This window comes from Rhagoletis zephyria, unplaced genomic scaffold, assembly GCF_001687245.7.
Source record: "Rhagoletis zephyria isolate East Lansing unplaced genomic scaffold, Rhagoletis_zephyria_1.1 Rzeph_scaffold_04490, whole genome shotgun sequence".
Taxonomy (NCBI): Eukaryota; Metazoa; Arthropoda; class Insecta; order Diptera; family Tephritidae; genus Rhagoletis; species Rhagoletis zephyria.
In genome coordinates, this window is record NW_016161573.1 from 11,043 (window position 1) to 32,027 (window position 20,985).

The following is a 20,985-nucleotide window of genomic DNA, read 5'->3' on the forward strand; positions in this document are numbered from 1 at the left end:
GTCTGTCTTGTTATTTTGCAAAGAGTTTCGCAAAGTTTTGTGTTTTTGTTTTTTTTTTGTTGTTGCCGATATGACGGAACTTGGGTTTAAACGCAACTAAAAAATGTTTTTTTAGTCAAAAGTCAGCCATCCTAACAGTTCACCAAAGCTTCAATTGCTGGTTCTAAGTTAAGTTACCCAATAAAGTCACAGCGCAGCAGCAAAAGCAGGCATAAACAAAGCAACTTTGGCGAATTTGTATGCCAAAGAAATCCCTACAGCTGCAGTTCAGCATTGCGCTAACGCCTCGCCTGCGGCCGAAAGGGGTGCGAAGGGCGTAATAAATTGTGAATATGTGCAACTGCAAGAAGACAATTTTAACGCCAACCAACACAACAACTACATATAATCACTATCATCAAACATTAGCTAGTAGCGGCGGCAGCAGCAGCAGCAGCAAATAATAACAGTAATAATAAGCTCGCGAAATATTATTTTTGCTGCACTTTGGCCCATTAGCGTTGCCGCAATGCCACACTTTGCCACAGGCAGGCAGGCAGGCAGGCAGGCAGCAGAGAGCAGCCAGAGGGCAAATGCCATTTAGCCAAAAGAAAATGACTACGGGCTTGCTCTATTCACGTCAGCTCCTCTTCAACAACGCTACGTAGTTCATAAACAAAGAAAGCGACTAAATAAATTTTATTGTAAACAAAAAATGTTAAACAACAACAACACCAAGTGCATAGAACAAGTAAGCAGTCCGTCCAAGTACAAATGCGCTATGGAAAAACTGCGATGCAAATGAAGTGAAGTCACAGCAAAAAGTGACTAGAAATGAGTAAGGCGGTGGAGTGAGGCGGGCGCCCTGCAGTGGTGGCTGCATAGAATGCCAGTCAGCTTACTAAGTAAATCACAAAACTTTTGCCTATAAGCGCGCTAAGCGGCTACGCGGCGTGCAGTGACGATCATGGCGCGGAAATTTCAAATTTTAAATATATTCGTTTTATTAATTAGGTTGCCATTAAAGTTTGTTTTTGCGCCACACAACAACAACAACAACAACAACAACAAAAACAAATACAAACATAAAAACTGTTTGCGATTATGGCATGTAATGTAAGGTTTCTACTATATAAGCAACCACCAGCCATGGCTTGGCTGCAGCTCTGTCGTCGTAAGGATATGCCAAGCCAAAGGCGCAGTGTGGGGGGGAGGGGGGTTGAGAGGTGAACGTGGTGATGGGCGGCGTACGTTCATCTGCCTTTGGCCATTTGCTGTTTTGTCTAATATATGACGTACAAGAATACTACATTTACGTACTTGAACACATATTCCGTGGCATTGCGCTGCTTGGTAGAATATACATACACACATACAAACATATTTAGTAGCCGCATTGTGCTCGCATGCATGCAACTTGTGTATCTACCTACTTATAATGAACTGCACAAATATTTTTCTGTGGGTACATATTTTGCTTCTTAGCGAAGTTACAAACGCCATAATAAACTGCTATAACAATAAACAAAATTTAGAAAGAATTTTAAGAAAGTTCTGGTTTGTTGCAATTAAACTGATTTAGTGACTCTCTATGCGAGTGACATTTAAGTTAGCCGTTTAACATATGTACATGTGTAAAATTGCAAAGTTTTTTTTTTTTTTTTGATATAAATATGTAGTAACATATATTTTGATATGCCCTTGGTATGTTGAAAATACTTTTGACTACATAGTTGTTTTTTTCAAGATTTATTACAAGAGACTTTAGAACGACAATTAAAGTGACAATGAAATGTGGTGCTAATTTAGGTGAAACATATTCCTGGGTGGAGGAAAATTCCGCAACTCCTATTGCTCATCGGCGTTTCACCAGAATTTCACCATACCAGACTAGTTGGCAGTCAGTTGGCCATGAGTCCAAAGGTTTAAGGATTTTTGCGAAATGTACCCTTTTTTGTACTTTGACTTGGCGTTCTAACGCGGCGTACATACATACATACATACATATGTATATAGGTAGTAAGTGTACAAAAATAGCCTACTCATCATTTAGCATTTCCAAATTTCATTAAAACGCTTACATTTACTGCGCTCAAACTCCTCTTACTACCTCAGTCAGAAATTTGGTAAATTAACTATCTAATTAATATATGCGGCGTAGGTATCTTGTAGCTCTATCGTTCTAAACAAAAGATTAAACTCTGGAATATGTAGAACACAAGTATCTTACAGTAAAATCAACTGCAACGATCATCTAAAAGCCAGTGCGGGCAAGCTGTAATTTCATAAGAGTTCAAATGATTTGACTTATTAGACTACGCTAATCAGAGATCATACGATTTGTATATTTCTAAATTTGGCAGTCAAAGAGTGGTGTGGTCTCGAAATTTTTATCGAGAATGAGTACAGCGCAATAGCAACTTTGCACGTTAACACCACTCTGTAACAAATCGTGTGATGCCTGATTTAAGTTACCATTCACGAAAGGTTCAAAATAAATAGTGTAGTCAAATTTGGCCATCGCTAATGAGGGCTTAGATAAGGCTAGGTTAAGTTAGGTAAGCAAAAAGTCGCCTAAATTCCACTCAGAGGCGCATTTGCCCATTTTAAACCTCCAATTTTCGGTATAGGCAGAGCCACCTCTACTTAACCAGGGCTATTCTAATAACTCTCACTGATGAAATTGAGGCGGTTCGATAGTTTTTTTTTAACAGTTTTGTTATCGTTGCCGACAGCGTGTCCTAGATATTTCTGAGGTGAGTATATAAAAAGAAAGCTGTCGCGCCTAACAACATGCAACATCTAGTTACATGCCTCTCATACTGCCAGATTTGACTGATTATACATTGTATCTGCTGCCCTATAACATTGTGTACTTTTAGGCCCTACTGCTATTTATTTAGAGAATTTTGGAGATGGAAATTTAGCGTGGCGATTGTCAGAATTCCATCGCTGCGGAGACAAATGGACTTCAGACAACTGAAAAGAGTCGAGCATATTTTGTACGAACTTAGGATAGTTTTCAGAACGATTATTGTCAAAAAAAAAAAAAAAAAAATTCTCATATAACATTTTTTTTTCCTCTTGGCTTAATACCTATATTTTACTTTTGTTGACGGAAGATTTTTGGCGAATAATTTGGTTCTGGAATGTTCTGGTAAATAGAATTTCTAGAAAATCGTCGGTCAAAACGCTCCTTAAATATGACGGTTTTTGAGTTAAGAGGTTCAACAACATATCGTTGCATAATTTCAGGCGGATTCTTGCACCAATTAAGTACCAAAAATTAGTAGGTCGTTATCTCAAAGAAATCGCGTGACAAGACAAAACTGAGAATACAGTTTATCTGCATTTGAATTCTACTTCATGGCCTAGTACCCATTTATTCTTTTTTGGAAAATTGCAATAAATTAGAAAATTACGTCCGGCGAAATTGATGCACTCAGAGCCTCGCCTAGACAATAAAGCATTCTGCGTTTCCTTTTCTATAAAAAATTACATACTGCTGCATTCATTCTGCCTTGTGGCAGGGCTCTCTAATTTGCGTGTTCTTTTCCGAACATTTTCTCTGGATTTTCTCTCTTTTCTCAGCATGTTGCCCTCTAGCCAAAAATGCCACATTTTGCGCCTTGAAGGGTGATTGTTGCCCAGCAGATTTTAATTTATTGTAGTAGTTATTTTTCTACAAAAATTTTAAATTTTTAATAGAAGTGAGTTGTTTAATTTTATTAAAATTCACAAAATAACTTGCGAATGAGTTAGTGTAATCATGAGTTTTCAAGCTGGAATTTTTTTGTTCTTTTCTCATGCGTAAAATATAACATTTTTACGAGGATCAGGGTAATATTTATATAATCTTGCCATATATTGATGCAACATTTTCATCGAGAAAAGAAAACGCTATTAGTATTTGTGCGAATAGGGCAATGAGCAGATAATAACGTTCGCTGGCAAAGGAAACGCCGTTAGTTTCATGGAAGCTTTTGTCTTGTTCTTCTTCTTTATTGGCGCTGTAGCTGCCAAGTGAAACTCAGCCCTTCTTCACCTGATCTTTCCAACGCATAAGAAGCCTTCCTCTTCCTCTGTTACCAGCATCGCGGACCGCTGGAGCGTTTCGGTCCCTTCGTACGACATGACCTAGCCAGCGGAGCGGGTGTGCTTAGTTTACGGAAAAAACTGGATGGTTGGTAGGAACATGAGGAAACTTCTCCAGCTCATATAACCTATCAATCTAACCTAACACATCGGCAGTGTTATTAAAACCAAGCATATTGAATTTCCGAAAAACATGAAATGTAGTAGTCAACATTTCCGAAATAGAAAAACGGCCGGAAGGCATTTGTAACAAAAAATGTTTTCGCATACAGCTTTATATTCTTTTCATTATTCAAATTTCTTGCAAAAGTATGGTATGTCAGTGCTTGGTACCCTTCCCTTTTCACAAATTTATAGCTCAGCATTTTTCCCCCCCATTACGCTGTGTCACAATAATTTAATATAGCAACTAAAAACAAATTCTGTGTCACAATTGTTAAAAGAAATTGCAAAGTTTCCTATTTAGTTGCCAACTTAAGTTTGCTCTCACAATTAGTAGTCGTACTTTTGACAAAAAAAAAAAAAGAAAAAGTTAAGCTAATTGTGACGGCGATCTATGGCATTGCTATTGAATGAGAAATATACGTATTAAGAAAGTATAATAAAAAAACTGTGCACTAAATTGTAGAAAGTTTTGCATGTGCAACACACAGCAATAACAATAACAGCGTTGTTGATTAACAACTTGTCGAAAAAAAAACGAAATAAATCAGCAGAAAAGTGCCGTCAATTGCAGTGTCAGCAGCACTCAGAAAAGTAAAGCAGCAAGCCTACCTACTTATGCAAAAATACATAGCAAAAACTGAAGAAAACATTTTTCAAATAAAAGCGAACAAGTCATGACAATACACATAAACACACACATACACACACACACACCAACACGGATCGAAAATAAAAACCTGGCGGCATTACAAGTACTAAAATATATGTAACACAATACAAGAAGAAGGGACAACATTTAATTTGCTAAATAGCAAAATAAATGCACAACAATTGCATGGTAACGAAAGAGAACAAGTCGCCTAAGATTGTAAGGCGGTGAAGGCATAAAGCGGAGAGTAAGAGGCAGCAAAAGGCCGCGTCTCGCGGACAATGGCAACAGCAACAGTCATGGGCCCAGCAGCGAAAACTTTGTTGGCACTACCTACCTACATAGTAGATAGAAGTGTGCACAGTTGCTTTTGTTGTTGCGACTTTTTATAGTTAACATTGCTGTTATAAAAACAAATAAACAAATGCCGAATTCATTTGCGGACTTTGCCAAGCGGGAGCGGGGCAGTGGCAACAACAATAGTTAGATGCAATTTTGGGGCGCTACTCCAGCAAAGTGGGCAGATGCTGACAAAAGACGAAGGTCTTTACAGAAACCTCGTCTTCGGCTTTGATCATAGATCTTGTGATCAAAGACGTGTCTGTTCAATGCGCTGAAGGGTATTTCTGAGTTCCCAAAAAAAAAAATTTTTTTTTTTTTTTTTTAATTCTAATAATTCTCATACGCACGTCGATTTCAGTCATTTTGTGCCACTGTCACGTTGCTCCACTTTCAAATGACACCTCTGCCTCAAATGCACTCTGCCCGGCTGAAGCATGGCATGAAGTGGCTAAGAAGTAGATAAAGTATCCACTCGGTGCATAAATATTTAATTAACTGCTGCATTATTTTAATTAGGTTTAAACTGCAATACGGCAGCGAATGGCGCACTCGACCAGCTTTTCTACTACGCCCCACTCTAACACTCTCTGCCACTCTTCGCCCGATCGCACTGCCAAGTGCGCTTGTTGTGTAGTCATTTAGCATAAAAGCATTTGAACTAAAGCTCTAAAATGCCGTAGAAAAGCACAAACCCAACGGGCAAAAACAACATATTTAAATAGTCAAAAGACATGAAGAATAACAAAAACAAATTGCAAACAAAGCCCAACGCAATAGTGGCACTTAAGACTCACTCGCACTCACAGTCACACCCCGCAACAAAATGACGACCGACAACTGGTGGAGAATAAAGGCAGAAAGTTAGTTGAATTTATGTCGCCTTTCAAAGTGGCTTATTTTTGTGCACCATATTGTTGTTTGTGTTGCTTTTTTGATTTTAACGTTTTTTCACTGAATTTATGTAAGTAAGTGTACATGGATAAGTAGTTGGCCAGCGCAACAGCGAAACAAAACTGAAATTGTAAGGCGACACTTCTACATATTTATTTAAAGCCATTGTTTTGATCGTCAGCTCGTTGACTCAGCTTAGTTTTGTTTCACTAATTTTCAAACTAATAATTTAACCAACAACATTTTTGCTACTTAAAATAGTATAATATGTATGTAGTTAGGCGGGTTCGGAGTATGTTCCGAAAATAAAACAAAATACTTTAAAGGGGGGAAACTTTGAACAAAATATTTTGTGAAGAGTTTTATTATCGTAAATAATTTTTTACATCTACCTAAAATATTTCACCGTAACTTTACTAAGGTTGACAGACAATGGACTATACTAAAAAAAAAATCCAATCCAATCATTGTTTCATGCACTGTGTGGCAAGTGGGCGCCATCTTGTTGAAACCGCATATTGTCCAAGTCCATGTCATCTAACTCAGGCCATACAAAGTTTGTTATCATGTCACGATAACGCTTCCACTAACAGCATTACCGACATCATTTTCGAAGAACTACGGTCTGATGAGTAAGCCAGCCGAAAAGCCAAATCAAATAGTGAATTGTTGTAGCTGCATAATTTTTTCTTGAATAACATGATGATTCTCAGTACCCCACACTTTTTACAAAACGACCATTTTTATAAAATTCTTTGATTACTTTTACACGTTGTTCAACTCAGTATCGCTCCATGGCTAAGTCCTCCAAAGCCTGTATTAAAAATTTTATTAAAAATTTATAAAAAAATATTTGCACATCACAAAGAACGCACTTTCATTGTAAGGCCTTTCAGAAGCCTATCAACAACTCGATATCTGTACATATGTATTTATATTCAGAAATATCGATAACACCTATAATCTAATGCTCATCATCTTCTGGAAAAAAAAGAAAGTAGAGAAGTGCACGTGAAAAGAGGCGGAGACAACGGAGGTTATTACTCATATTAAGTACAAGAAAACGAGCCATGTTCGAGGTGAACTAACATGAAACTAGTCCATTGAATCCATAATTAAAAATAAAATAAAAAATTTTAATTCAAATAAACATTTTCATAATAAATTTTGACAAAACGGAGAAAAGTGGATAAGGGAGCAAATATCGTACAGTTTCATAAGTAGAGTAACTCTTCTTCTTACCGTTCGTTTCCTGGCCGGCTGTGGGGGTGTTTTGGTTAGTGTATGGTGTTAGTGTGGTTTGAATAAATTGTAAGAGAAATGGAAAAAATTGTAATAGAAATGAATGAAATTCTAAAAGATAAAAGCAGATGCAAAAAAACAGGCGATCTCAGCTATAGGCATTTTTGGGCAATCATCTGATAGTGTTTTTACTTAGGAAACTGTTCGATGGCGTGGGAAGACCACTCTGAATTATTTTTGTTTTCAAAAAAAAATTTTCATTAAAAACAGCTTCACGGTCGATTAAATCGTTGAACATACATAACATAAAAACGTATATATCTTTACTTTAAGCAAGAAATTTTACAGAAAATCATCAAAAATTTTGGGTATTGTTGGGTCTTGTGAGGAATGGTTACGAGAGCACTCTCAAGTGTACAAATCCTTAAATGTCTCATACAAATATGTATGCGCCCTATCATTCACGATAAATAAACCAATAAATACAGTTCAAGTATGGAAACAAATAAAATATATACATATATGTAATTCAAAAGCAATCTCCCGCAGCTGTCCCACTTTCTATAGATCATAAACTTTAATTTATAATCACAAATAAATTCCAAAGGCCAAGATGCAGCAAAACAATTCAGCGAAATACTTGCACACATATGCACATAAATATCTGTGTACATATATAAATTGATATGTATATATTATGTATATAACCCACCAACATTTGCTTGAATGCTATGTTCATATGTATGTATGTGACAGTGCCATTGTGCTAGTATGCGTACACGTGTGCGCCTATTTACAAATATATACTAAGCCAGATTTTGCAATCGCCAGTTGCTGCTGACCTCATTTTCCAAAACAGGCAGGCAACGAAGCGTATACTCCAACTCCGAGCAACATCTGCAGCCACTAGTGTCCCTCTCCCGCGCCCCCATGACGATAGCTGCTTTGACGATCGTGCAGCAAAGTAGTAAAAATAGAAACAATCCCGCCGGAGAGAAGAATGCAATAAATAGTGAACGCAGTTATACACAAAGCAGACATGTGGTGCAGATGCATACATATGTATGTATGCATGTACAAGTACATATTCACAACAAAATGATATCTGCGCAGAACTTGTAAATTATTCGAGAACTTCTAGAGGTTGGCGCTATCGAAAAGTGAGCACCACACAAAAAAAATAAAAATAAAAAATAAAATGAGTTGGTAGAACTGCAATTAAAGAAAGAAAAAATAAGTAGCAGCCTTAATAGATAGTAGAGCTGCAGCTGCGTGAAAATACGCAAGAGGCAAATACTTATCGCGGCGGGCTGTGCTTCGAGACTCTCACTTCATCAACAGTCGATCGTACCATCACCATTGGGCGTATTGTATGCATGTAGCAGCAGGTCTTCTTCATCTGCTCATCAGCAGTATCTACATAAGCATGCATGTATGTAGCGCTGCAATAGCGATTGGTGCTATTGATGATGCCTTTGGTTGCCCATGTATGCACTTACACACACGCCTACATACATGCATGCATACAACACTTTTTTTGTTCGCTTGCTTTTGTTGGCTGACCTAATTTCTAGATGCAATGCAATGCAATGCGATGGTGATCACTTTTCAAGTGTTTGCTTGTTGTTGTTGCTTTGTATGTGGCTCAATTGCAATGGTGCTGCTATTTTACTGCTTCCGCTGCCGCTGCTGGAAAGTCAAAGGGCTGTTGCATATATATGTTTGTATGTATGTATGACAGACAAACACACAGCCAAATTTACATTGCCACTGCTCTGGAAAATACTAGTAGATACATGCTTATTCTTACCTTAATATAGAAAGGCCCTAACTCGCTAAGTCGCTGAAATGCAAAAAAGCCGTCACTGGAAAACGCGTTTAATTGCTTAAAATGTTGAGGGGACTTATAATTCGATGAAATGCATCATAGTCAATCAAAAAGGGAATTTTCGATTTTTACTTAGTTACGAACTTTTGTATTTCAGCGACGATGTGAGATAGGGCCTTTCTATATTAAGGTATGTGGGTATGTATGTACCCTGCAGCGAAACCGCGAAGTAGTGAATCAAGTTTCTAGTTCCGTACCAGATCTTTATGGACAAAAACGGACTAGTGCCCACCAGTTCAAAATCAGCGAAATGTAGTACATTTAAAAAACTATTTCATTTCACTTTTTTCATTAGAAATCTATATCGAAGGTGACGAATTAAGAACTGGTTCGTAACTATGGAAAAAGGGATGCAGAACGAGTTAGATCTTATCTGTCGAATTTAGGACTACTTCGGAACTATCAAAAAAGGGAACAGCGGGGGGCAATTGAGACTTCCTATGACATCGCCATGTTTAATTCGCTAGTTCTTTGAATGCAAAAGAGATTTATCGCGAAGGTTCTAAATGCACTAGAAGCGCACCAGTTCAGTACTAGAGATTTCTCCCACAGGGTACTTATATAAGTCTGCTTGTAGTACTAAACTCGCAAAGCTTGCTGTGCCAAACGCGCAAAACAACAGCAATAACACCTTTACTCGTAGTTAGCTATGTATGTATGTATTTATGAAAATAGCCACTCACTCATTTTGCAAGGCAGAGTATGAATTTCACTGTCTCACTGTCTCGCCGCCTCGCCGCCTCGCCGACTGCCCGTCAACATCACCCGCTCCTGCCGCTGCCCATTGCATTAGGTTGCCGTTGTAAATGTTAGCTTGAACAAAGGCAGACAACAAAATACATATATTAATGATGGCATACGATTGCACACACACACACATACACACACGCGCGCGCATACAACAACAATCAAGTAGCAAGTGTTTTCCATGTATGCGTGTGTGTGTAGCTGTTTTTAAATAAACAAGCCACGCACAAATCAGACACTTCACCATTTTATTTTTGTTGTAACGCCGTGACCATGAAGTCACACACAAATATACGCGCGAACATCACACTCGCACAAACACACACGCAGGCACACATGCACGTACGTATGTATGTATATCAAAATCTACAGCAGTGCATTGCAGTGTATATTTGCACAGATTTGCAAACGATGATATATAAAAAACACTATGTATGTATGTATGTATGTATGTACATACAAACATACATACGAGTGCGTATTTGTGTGCACTCTGTTTTATTGCACATTGCATTCCACAACGCATTCGCCAACTTCAAATCGGAGCTGCTGACATTTTAAATAAATGACGAATGTTGAAGGTTGCGCCGTAGAATGAACAAATAAATCGACTAAAATCTCAAGAAAATACATATGTATGTATGTGTGTATGTATGCATTTATTGCAAACAGGAAAGTTGTTAATTTAGTAAATAAATAAATGTGATGAGAGTGAAGAAGATAGCATGACAAAAAAAAAAATTACGAATTTGCTTTCAAGTACATAGTTTGACGTAAATATCTCCACTAATGCCTCCTGTCTTCTCCTGTGTTGAAATATAAAACTTAAGCCCCGAAAGAAAACCTCCATAAATAAATACATATTTGCGTTTTAGCCATTTAGCCTAAATTTAACATATTTCTTCATTTTATTTTCCCTCTTTCAGAGCACACCTTGCAAACATCCAGTGATTCTCCTGCAGGATGTCAATTTTCTCGATCTGCACTCGCTGGTTGAATTTATCTATCACGGCGAGGTGAATGTGCATCAAAAATCCTTGCAGTCCTTCCTTAAAACGGCAGAGGTACTTCGGGTCTCTGGTCTCACACAGCAACAGGCCGAGGAAACTCATAGTGTAAGTTTTCCGCAAAAGAAATACGCATAGATATCCATTGGGGTGGTACTTAAAATATCAAAGTCTAAGTTTTTTATGATGCACCACTTTATTTTATTCTACGTACAAAATAAAGACATTCACGAAAATTTCAAAATGTTAAAAAAAAAACGTTTAGGGATTCGCTTTAATTAAAATAAAAAAAAAAATCGCAAAGTTTCGACAAAATTTTGACTTGAAATCTGATAAATTTTAAAAACTATTGAAACTTATCCGTAAGCTCGTTGAGCTATAGCTCGTCAAAATCGAAATTTTGCGATTTAAAAAAACAGAATCAATTTTTCAAAACCCCTAAACAATTTTTGTAGTTTTGGAATTTTCTTGAACGTTTTCATTTCGTACGTAAAACAAAATAAATATGTGCTCCATGATGTTGATATATTTAAGGACCACCCTAATATACACACATACGTATGTGTCATCATCATCCTCTTTCCTCATTTAATATCCGCTTTCGCTTTGTCCCTCCAACAGCAATTAGCTCATATACAAAATTTGGCGAATGCCGCCAACGCTACACGCACGCCCCACAACGCACACCACATTGCCCCCCACGATGAGCCGGCGTTATATTCGCGCAGCAGTGGCTCACCTCCACCACCCCCACCCACACAACAGCTGCCATTGGCCTCCACACACATCAACAGTCAGCTGTTTAAGCGCAGCATGGCTATGCTCAGACGCGAACGTCACAATTCCACACCATCGGCTGAGGACTCGAATAATGCTATGAAACGTTTACGTGGACCCGATAACGGTTTGCCGTCGAGCAGTAATAACAGCCCGGAAATTGTCCATCCACGCAGTTCGTCACCACAATTGACACCGGCCGATTTCTCAACCATCAAGCACAACAATAACAACACACCGCCTCTTAAGGATGAGAAACGTAAGTGTAAATATGCTCGAGAAAAGTGATGAAATATTCACAGCTTTATTCTAACTATGAATCAACTTTTTAGGTAATGGACCCTCCGGCAATGGTAATAATGGCAATAGCGACACTGGCAATGGTAATGGAAACGCCAATAGTGACAAAGTAGGCGGCAGCTTAACAGCCTCACCGCTGACACGCACTGCTGACGACGTCAAATCGGAACCCATGGAACTGGTCTGCTCCAATAACAATCCGACAGCAGTCGATGAGCACAGCAATGATTCTACTGGTGAACATGAGGCGAATCGGTCCATTAGCGGCGAAGGCGGCAAAGGTTCTTTGAGGTAAGCAAAATTAGAGCTTTTGGGTGTTGTATGTAATTGTGGGCTAATCGTAATTCATCATGCTCAACAGTTCGGGAAACGATGAGGAAATCGATAACAATATGCAACAACATCCACCGCCACCATATCTGATGTCACCGGCAGAGAGCAAGTTATTTCCGCCAGGCCCCTTCAATTTCCCCATGAGCGGTTTAGATCCTGCTGCGTTAGCTGGTGAGTATATTTTTTTAGTAATATATAGTAGTAATATCGAGTGACAGCTTAGACGATGAAGTGTTTTGTAGTGAAAGCTGCCTGAAAGTATTTCTGGCTTCTATGCAGTAGCCACTAAAATGTAGTCCACGGCGAAGTTTTATTGTGCTTATTAAAGATCTTTTACATAATAGTGAGCTTTTACGCGGTGACAGTCTCTATAAAATATATTGTGAGCTTAAAAAGCTCAACGTGCATGACCACGGGAATGAAACGGCCCGCTTAGATTAAGTAATACTGGGCGAAAGCTTAGACGATAGAGTGCTTTGTAGTGAAAGCTCCCTGAACTTTTATTTTCCTTTTTTGCTTTCTATAGCTTGTTTTTAGACCTAAGTGAGCTTTTACAAGGTGATAGTCTGTATAAAATATGTAATGAGCTTAAAACATCGAAAATCGATTTTGATCAACAACAACCAAAAAGAGCTTTCATTCTGGGGGTGTCCATATACATAAGATCTATAGAAATCCGGAAAAAGCATCTCCCGTAGGATACATTTCAAACTGTACTGATTCAGATGGGTTATGAGTGACGCTTGCCGAGTGTGGAGCTTTTTTAAACTTTCTATAATTTTTTTAGGTGCATGGAGAGAAGAAACTTTTTATATTATTTATATGAATGAATACAGTGCTAAAGCTCTCCTTGATCGACACTGATGGCCAAATTCACAGTGCGTAGTTAACTCAGAATCGGCAATGCATCAACTCATTTCTTTTTGTACTAAGTTAACCTTGAATTTGACCCTCATTGTCGATCAAAGAGAGCTTTAGCACTGTATTCGTTCATATAAATAATATAAAAAGTCTTTCTCTCCACGCACCTAAAAAAAATTATAGAAAGTTTAAAAAAGCTTAGTATGAAATATATCCTACGGGAGAATTTGGCCCTGAGTCAGGTAGATACATTACAATTTAGAAGGCAGATACATATTTTGAAGTATTTTGAAGGAATAGCTCGAACTTTCACACTTTGCATGCAAGTTTTTGGAGATGAAAACTTGATAGATTTCAATCTTTTGGTAATGTTGCGTAGCTTTATGCGAACATATTAAATTATACGCGTTTACACTGTTCTCAACAGGCCTTTCTTCACTTTCAGGTTTTAACTCGCAACTGCAGTCTGCTGCCGAATTATCAGTTTCTCCGCAAGGTGAGTACGCCGCTTCCATACATTCTACTATTCGCTCTTTCCGAACATTTCAATTCAAATCAATTCAAATTCATTTCTTTACATATTTACATCAAATGCAAGTATTTCCCTTAATTTATATAATTTTTTATTACATTTATAACTACGGAAAATTTTTAAGCAAAAATCAGTACTCCATAACATTTTCCAACATGAAATTTATAATTAATTTCTCTACTGTTTTGTTTACATTAATTTAACTTTTGGTTTATTTATTTACAAATAATTTAAACCGATTTTGCGAGGTGTAATAGAAAAAAAAACAAAAAGAAACAGAAAGGAATTATAGAAATTAAAGCCAAAGTTCCAAATAAAAAAATTTTTTATTCGCAAAAAACAAAAAAAAAAAAAAATTGTATGCCAAGGACGCAGTGGAATAAGAAGTGATGTTATTTTTTGTTCGAAATTCTTAGGTGATCAATGCACCAACTCATTTCTTACACAAATTTCTCGCTTGATTTCCAATTGCGCAACTCCTAACTGACTATGCCTGACTAATTTACATTTTGGTTATTTTTTCGCTCTTAAGAAAAACAAATCCGATACATCCATGTATGTATTTATGTAATTCAAATCATTTTCTGGTGTCAAAATTTTTTCCAACTTTATATTAAAATATATTTGTGTAGGTACATACATATTGTACAAACATTTATGCATAAATGTCTATGTATTCCGCCCACCACACCCACGCATTTCATCTTTGAAACTCCACATTCATATACGATGCACCGCTTCCGAAAGCACTGCGTTCATTGGCATTTAGATTTCGTTTTCGAGCACTCCTAACCAAAAGGCGTATTTGCGTCATTTAATCATTACTGTCTTGGAATAAGTTTTAAATATTAAGTAGATACTTTCTTGTGAAGACCATATATTACGTAAGCAGCAGAAAATTTCTTTCTTATTTGATTGTTTCGATGGTAAATACTCATTTCATTTGTATCCCCTCCATACGTGCTTAATGCAGTAAAGAACCATAAGGAATTGAATTCGAGTGATATGAAAATTTTAAAATAACGAATAACTAATTTTTGAGGTGGAAAAGGAAGAGTGGGGAAAAGGTGGAAGAGTAAGATTTATTGCTAATACTTCAAATCCACCATTCAAATTTTGCCACTACAAAACCATTTAGCGCTGACACATTAAGTTAGTTTATGCTTGTGTTGGTGTTAAAAATTAATTAACCAGTTTGCCAGATAATACAAAAAAAAAAAAAAGCAAGCAAAAAGTAACAACAATCTAACTTTTACACTGTCGCCTGCCGGCAACAATGCAACAACTGAGGGCTCTAAACTTCCAAATATGCGCGCACACAAGCGCCTTCGCTCCAACTACATACATACATACATATATGCGCTACCTACCACATGCCACATGCCGCATCAATTATTTAGCACACATTTGCCACTCATCACTCGCTTACGAGCTTGCTAGCTAGCAATAAAATCAGACAGACATAGCCGACAATCAGACAGGTTGATGCCACCACAACGGGCTGACTGCTGATGGTTGCTGTCTGCTGGCTGCTCACCGCTGGCTGTTTAGCGTGTGGGGAAATTTTAATTGATGCCTTTATGTTGCGGCCAACCTCAACAATTTGCCCTTACCCCCACGGGCGTGTGTGTGTGTGCGCGTGATAATGGCAAAAGTTTTGTCTATTCAAGTGAATGTGAAAATTTTACAGCTTCACACAGTCTCACACACATTACATACATACATACATACATACATATATGTAACTAAAGTGTAAAATAGAGATTACGCGTGTTTTAAAACCTTTTATGCTTCATGTGCGTGCGTGAAATATATGTATGTATGTGCGCACAAAGTTGTGGCTTGCGGCTACAGCCAGCCCCACTCTGCACTCAACACTTGCGCTTCACTTCGCTTAGCTTAGCTATTCAAAACCAAGCTGTGCAGTGTGCGGCGCTCATAAACTAGCGCCTCTAGCGCCTCACACATCATTCGTTCGTTTTTCATGTTTGTGTGCGTTAATCGGTGCAAAAGTATTTAAGTTCAATTTTGATTAGTCGCACGCACACACAACGGAGGCCAAGCAGGCATATGTAGTAGTACTAACAGCCGCACAAACACTTTCCATAGCCTGCATGTAGGCGCATTAGCGTATGCGCGTGTGTGCGTGTGTGCGTGTGCGTTCAACCATTCCACGCCTAATTAAGCTATAAATAATACATTTTAGTTGCGGCGCAACAAGTTTCACACTTTGCATGAATTTGTGAAGTTCATTTGAAGTTTATTTAGAAATTAACACATAAACGCACGCACACACACATCTGTATGTTAGGGTGCATCACTATCTTTACAAAAAAAAAAAAAAATAGTACTATTTTTCCATCGTAAATATAAACTTTATTATATTTGAAGACATCCGCCAAAATATTTTCGAAAAATGTTAAGATTTAATTGAACTGGACCTATTCATTCGCAAATACCTCCAGAAATCGAGCTTTTTTTTTGAATACGAGTAAAATTAGTTTTTCAAAACATTTTTTCTAAGAAATCACCTTCGATGATAGAAGATTTTAAGCTTCAAACGTCTACTAATAAATGTTTACATAGTTTATCTACAGCATCAAAATTAAAAGATTTTTGGGCGTATTTTCAAATCGGTCTAGCTCACCTAAAACTTAATATTTTTTCTGAAATATTTTGGACGAAGCCTTAAAATATAATAAAATTCATATCTCAGGCGGAAAAACTGCAACCTTTTTTTTGGTGCTGCACCCTAATGTAGGTGCATATATTTATGAAAGCAGGACTAGTGGCTGTTCACATTTAAATGCGTATTAATTACAGTTTGTACTGGGTTGTTGTTATTTGTATTGCTTTGTGCGCGTATTCCTCCACCGGTTTTTCTTTGCTCTTAATTTTTCGCACCCCCTCTTTTGGTTTCATCTAACAAAACGAAATCCTTATGGTTGCTTTACTGCAAAGTTGTATTTTTTTGGAAAAAAAAAAAATATTAAAAAAATTTCAGTCGTCCTCGTTGCAATTCCGTTCACAAACTTCAAAACAGTGTTCACATACGAAGCGCGTTTTCTTGCGACTTATGTACGTCCACCGCCTCGTCGTGATCGCCAACGCTTGCATCATAAGTAGAGAGCGTAATTAAAAAATAAAATAAAAAATAAATAAAATGTGTAAAAAAGAAACTTTCATACTCAAGAAAATGGATGTGAGATAAAAATATAGTTTCCCTTCGGGATTTTTATTTTTATTTTTTTTTTGTTTTCAAAGGCTGCCAAAATAGTCGCACTAATAATCATAAGCTATGCAGCGCTTCGGCGTTGGTTGTTGAGTGAACAGCTCAAAATATATATTTTCCGTGATATTGGTTTTTGTGTGCTAATTTTGTATTCGTATTTTATGAGCATATAAACAAATGAAATTTTCACTATTTCTATTTCGTAATATTTACAACATTTTTCGTTCGTTCGTTTGTTGTGTATGCTTTCGTTATGTTGCCAAATATATTTCAAAAATTTGTAATTGCATACTTTTTGTGTTCTGTGTAAAAACAAGCCCACACCCACATACATACACATACCTAATATATATATATATATATATATATTTTTTTTTGTTGAATGTTTAGTTGTACATCATAACACAGCTTAAAAATTATTTTGTTCTATTAGAGATTTTTGAAACGTATTAAATAAAAGTTGTAAATTAGAAATAAAAAAAAAATAATTATCAAATATTTTTATCTAAAATTTTAAATTTTTTTCTTTTTAATTTGCCGCCATTAATGAAGTGTGTGCTAAATTTTCTTTTGATTTTTTTTTTCGTTTTCAAATAAATGTGTCTTCTTTTTTCTTTTTTCATTTTCACACACACACACACTTTTAACTAAATATTCCAGTGGAAATGTTTTGAAAATTTTTAAAATTTATCGTCGTGTATGTGTGTTTATTGATCATCAAATAATTATTGTAGCAACATGAAATGCCCAAGCAGAGCATACAAAAGTACCCATTACACATTTTAATTTCAAAAAAAATATTGAATATATGCCATATGATATGTTTATTAACCCTTGGGTTATGACTAAAACCAAAAAAAAAATAACTTTGTAATTGTAATTGTTTTTGTTTGCCTTCATTTAACAAACGGATTTTTAACGGACTTATTTCGCTGGCCGCTTTAAGCGTGGTCGCACTTTTAGCTTACGCATACATACTTAATTACGTACACATATAAATATACTTGTTTTTGTTTTTAATTTTCTTCAGTTCTCATCATTTCACATAAAAACCTTTCGTTTTGTGTTTTCCATTCAATGTTGCAAATGATTTTTATAATATATACGTGTTGAAAACTAACTCAGGTATTAAGGGTTAATGTGTAACAAGCGTAATATATGTACATGCAAGAGAAAAACTTATAAATTTACGTACATAAATATGTGCAACTTGCCGTTGTACCTGGCGTATGAGTAACCCTTATGCGACAATTGCAATTTTTCGCGAATACAAAAGTGTGCACAGCTAAAAAAGCACACACACACACACACAGAGTATACAATATTAGAAACAGCGATTATTTCAAATTTGGTTCAAAATTTTTTTATTTTTTTTTTTTTTTCAAAATTTTTTTTTTTTAGTTTCATAAAAAAACATAAACTTTATCTACATATAAACACCATAGGGGTATTTACTACGCCCGCGAATAAAATGAAGAAAACCGATTGGCTACAAACACACTCACCGCATCGGCACTAAGTCCCGACCAACCTCGTTCCCACAAGCCAGCACAACTTTGTTGGTTGCTGTCACACCGCTCCTCAAGCATTACAAAGTGGCAACTTTTCTATTTGAAAAGATACCAAAAAACCCCTCGAAATTTGAACTTAACAAAACGCCAAAAATGTTATTAACCGCACACCCCCAACTCACAAACACACACACGCACACAAATGCACGTATCCAACTAAATTGAAAAAAAAAACAAAACCCATAAAGCAAGCATCGAAGCGCATTCGCTTTGGCAGCAGCTACATACAATGCCAAAGTTGAAAGCCCACAACTCCCCCAATTAAATTAGTTAAATGAAAAAATGTTTCCCCCACACCCGCTCAGATCACACGCACTCACTCACACCCAAACATATGTACATATAAATAGTTTAACTAACAGCGCTCTCTTAGTGCCCATGCCTACTAACTCGCTCACACACTCTCTATCTCTCTCACTATCTCTCTCTCTCTCTCTCTCTCATAAAGACACTCATACACCCTCACTCGTAAGCACACCTTCACAAATTGCTAATCAAATTCTTGTTGTAACTTCGCTCAAATTGCTTATTTCTAAGCTCGAACACTAACAAAAACAAATACTAAACACTAACTAATTGCACAAACCACAATAACAAGAAAGAAGAACACTAACAAATACGAAGACCACGTGCCTCTCTACTAAACAAATGTTGCGCTTAATTCGATAACTAATCACGCAGAATTAGAAAAACAAAATCGTGTCAAGAATGGAAATTTTTTGATCAAATCATTTGGTTTACTACGAAACCAAGAAATCAAAATAAGAAAAAAAAAAAACAAACACACATACAAAAAGCTAACTCAGTGAACGTTTATGATCAGTGCAAGCAAACATATAGATACAAATAAATACATACATACAAACGTAGTACGTACTATTTAAGCTATTGGAAAATTACATACATACATACATACACACGTATACATAAAATTGGTGGAGCTAAACAAAAACTATATTTTTTGCTTTTAGACTTAAGTTCCAAAATCTTGAATAGCAAAATTGTAAAATTTACATTTTAAGTTAAAATTAAGTATTTGCTTTTGCAATTGGAAGCCATTGTAAGCGTACAAATACATATGTACATCTAAGCAAGAAAACAACCACAAAAATGTGCGAAAACTATTTCCAAATTTAAAAAAAAATTCGCTACAAATATTTGAAAAATTTGCATGAAAACTCAACTCAGAAAAAGTAAATAGACTTACAAAGACAAGACATCACTTTCGAAACAGTCCAAATTCCAAATATTTAACGCAAGTTTTAAACGGCCTCAACTTTCACTGACACCACAATAGGTACAAGAACAAAGCACACAAAAATATAAAAATATTTAAAATTTTTCAAAACTTGAAAACTAATCTCTAGATTAGGGCGTAGGGCGTTCCTTAAAATATCAACATCAGAAAATAGAAAATCCACGAAAACTTTAAAATTAAAAAAGAATATGGCTCGCTACCAAGGTTTAAAAAAAATGAAATTTTTTTATCACAAAAAATCGACAAAATGTCGACTTTGAGCAGCAATTACTCAGCGAGTCTATGAATTAATACGAATACCTTTCAAAAATTTGTTAATTTTATTAGATTTCAAGTCCAATTTTTGCTATTTAAAAAATTTGCCTAAGATTTTAAAATTTTCGTGGATGTCTTTATATTTTGTACTTAAAACAAAATAAACGCTTGCGCCATAGAAAATTTTTTGCGTTGATATTTTAAGGACCGCCCTACCCTACAGGCTCTTAGGCTGAGTTCACACGTCTAGATGTGGCAAAGCGTTGGTTAATTGAATTTCTATAAATTTCGCCAATTTTTGTCCAAAGCACTTTTTTTACTTACATTAAGTTATGTTTACTTATTGTTTACGTATTTTTTAGTCATATAAGGCTTAAAATTATTACAGCAACAACAACAATTACACTAGCCCGAACATTAGCAGGCACAAAATTACCAATTCATATGTAACTAAGAACACTTTGGTATCTGGACACGTTGAAACGTACAAACAAAAAAAACAAAAAACGAAAAACAAAAACAAAAACCTTACTAAACCGCAAAAAGACAACAACAAATCCCAGAGCACAAATTACACAACACAGCACATAGTGTTTATAAGCGTAAACAGTACGACAAAATTCGTGCAACACACTTCCCAGCCGGAAGAAAATGGAGCCCACAGAATGTACGCTAACAGATTTGGGGGAAAATGTTTGCAAGAAAAAACTTATTTGGATAAAAATTTAAGTAAAAAAAATAATTTATATAGAAAAAAATTTGGAAAGAAAAATGTTTTTTTTTGGTATAGGATCAATTTTAAATAAACCAAATTTCGAAAAACAAAAATATCTGCAAAATTTTTTCGGCGACCAAAGTAAA

The 20,985-nt window shown here is 36.2% G+C and overlaps 1 protein-coding gene across 3 annotated transcripts in view; it reads left to right on the forward strand.

The window, feature by feature from the left end:
- The window catches only part of br (broad-complex core protein), a 39,368-nt gene that overhangs the window by 8,374 nt on the left and 10,009 nt on the right, over positions 1-20,985 (forward strand). For all 3 annotated transcript variants that reach the window (XM_017626222.1, XM_017626223.1, XM_017626224.1), the window contains exons 2-6: positions 10,925-11,113; positions 11,627-12,041; positions 12,115-12,373; positions 12,444-12,586; positions 13,722-13,772. In XM_017626222.1, coding sequence (XP_017481711.1) covers positions 10,925-11,113; positions 11,627-12,041; positions 12,115-12,373; positions 12,444-12,586; positions 13,722-13,772 — 1,057 coding nt within the window. The remainder of the gene's footprint in view (positions 1-10,924; positions 11,114-11,626; positions 12,042-12,114; positions 12,374-12,443; positions 12,587-13,721; positions 13,773-20,985) is intronic.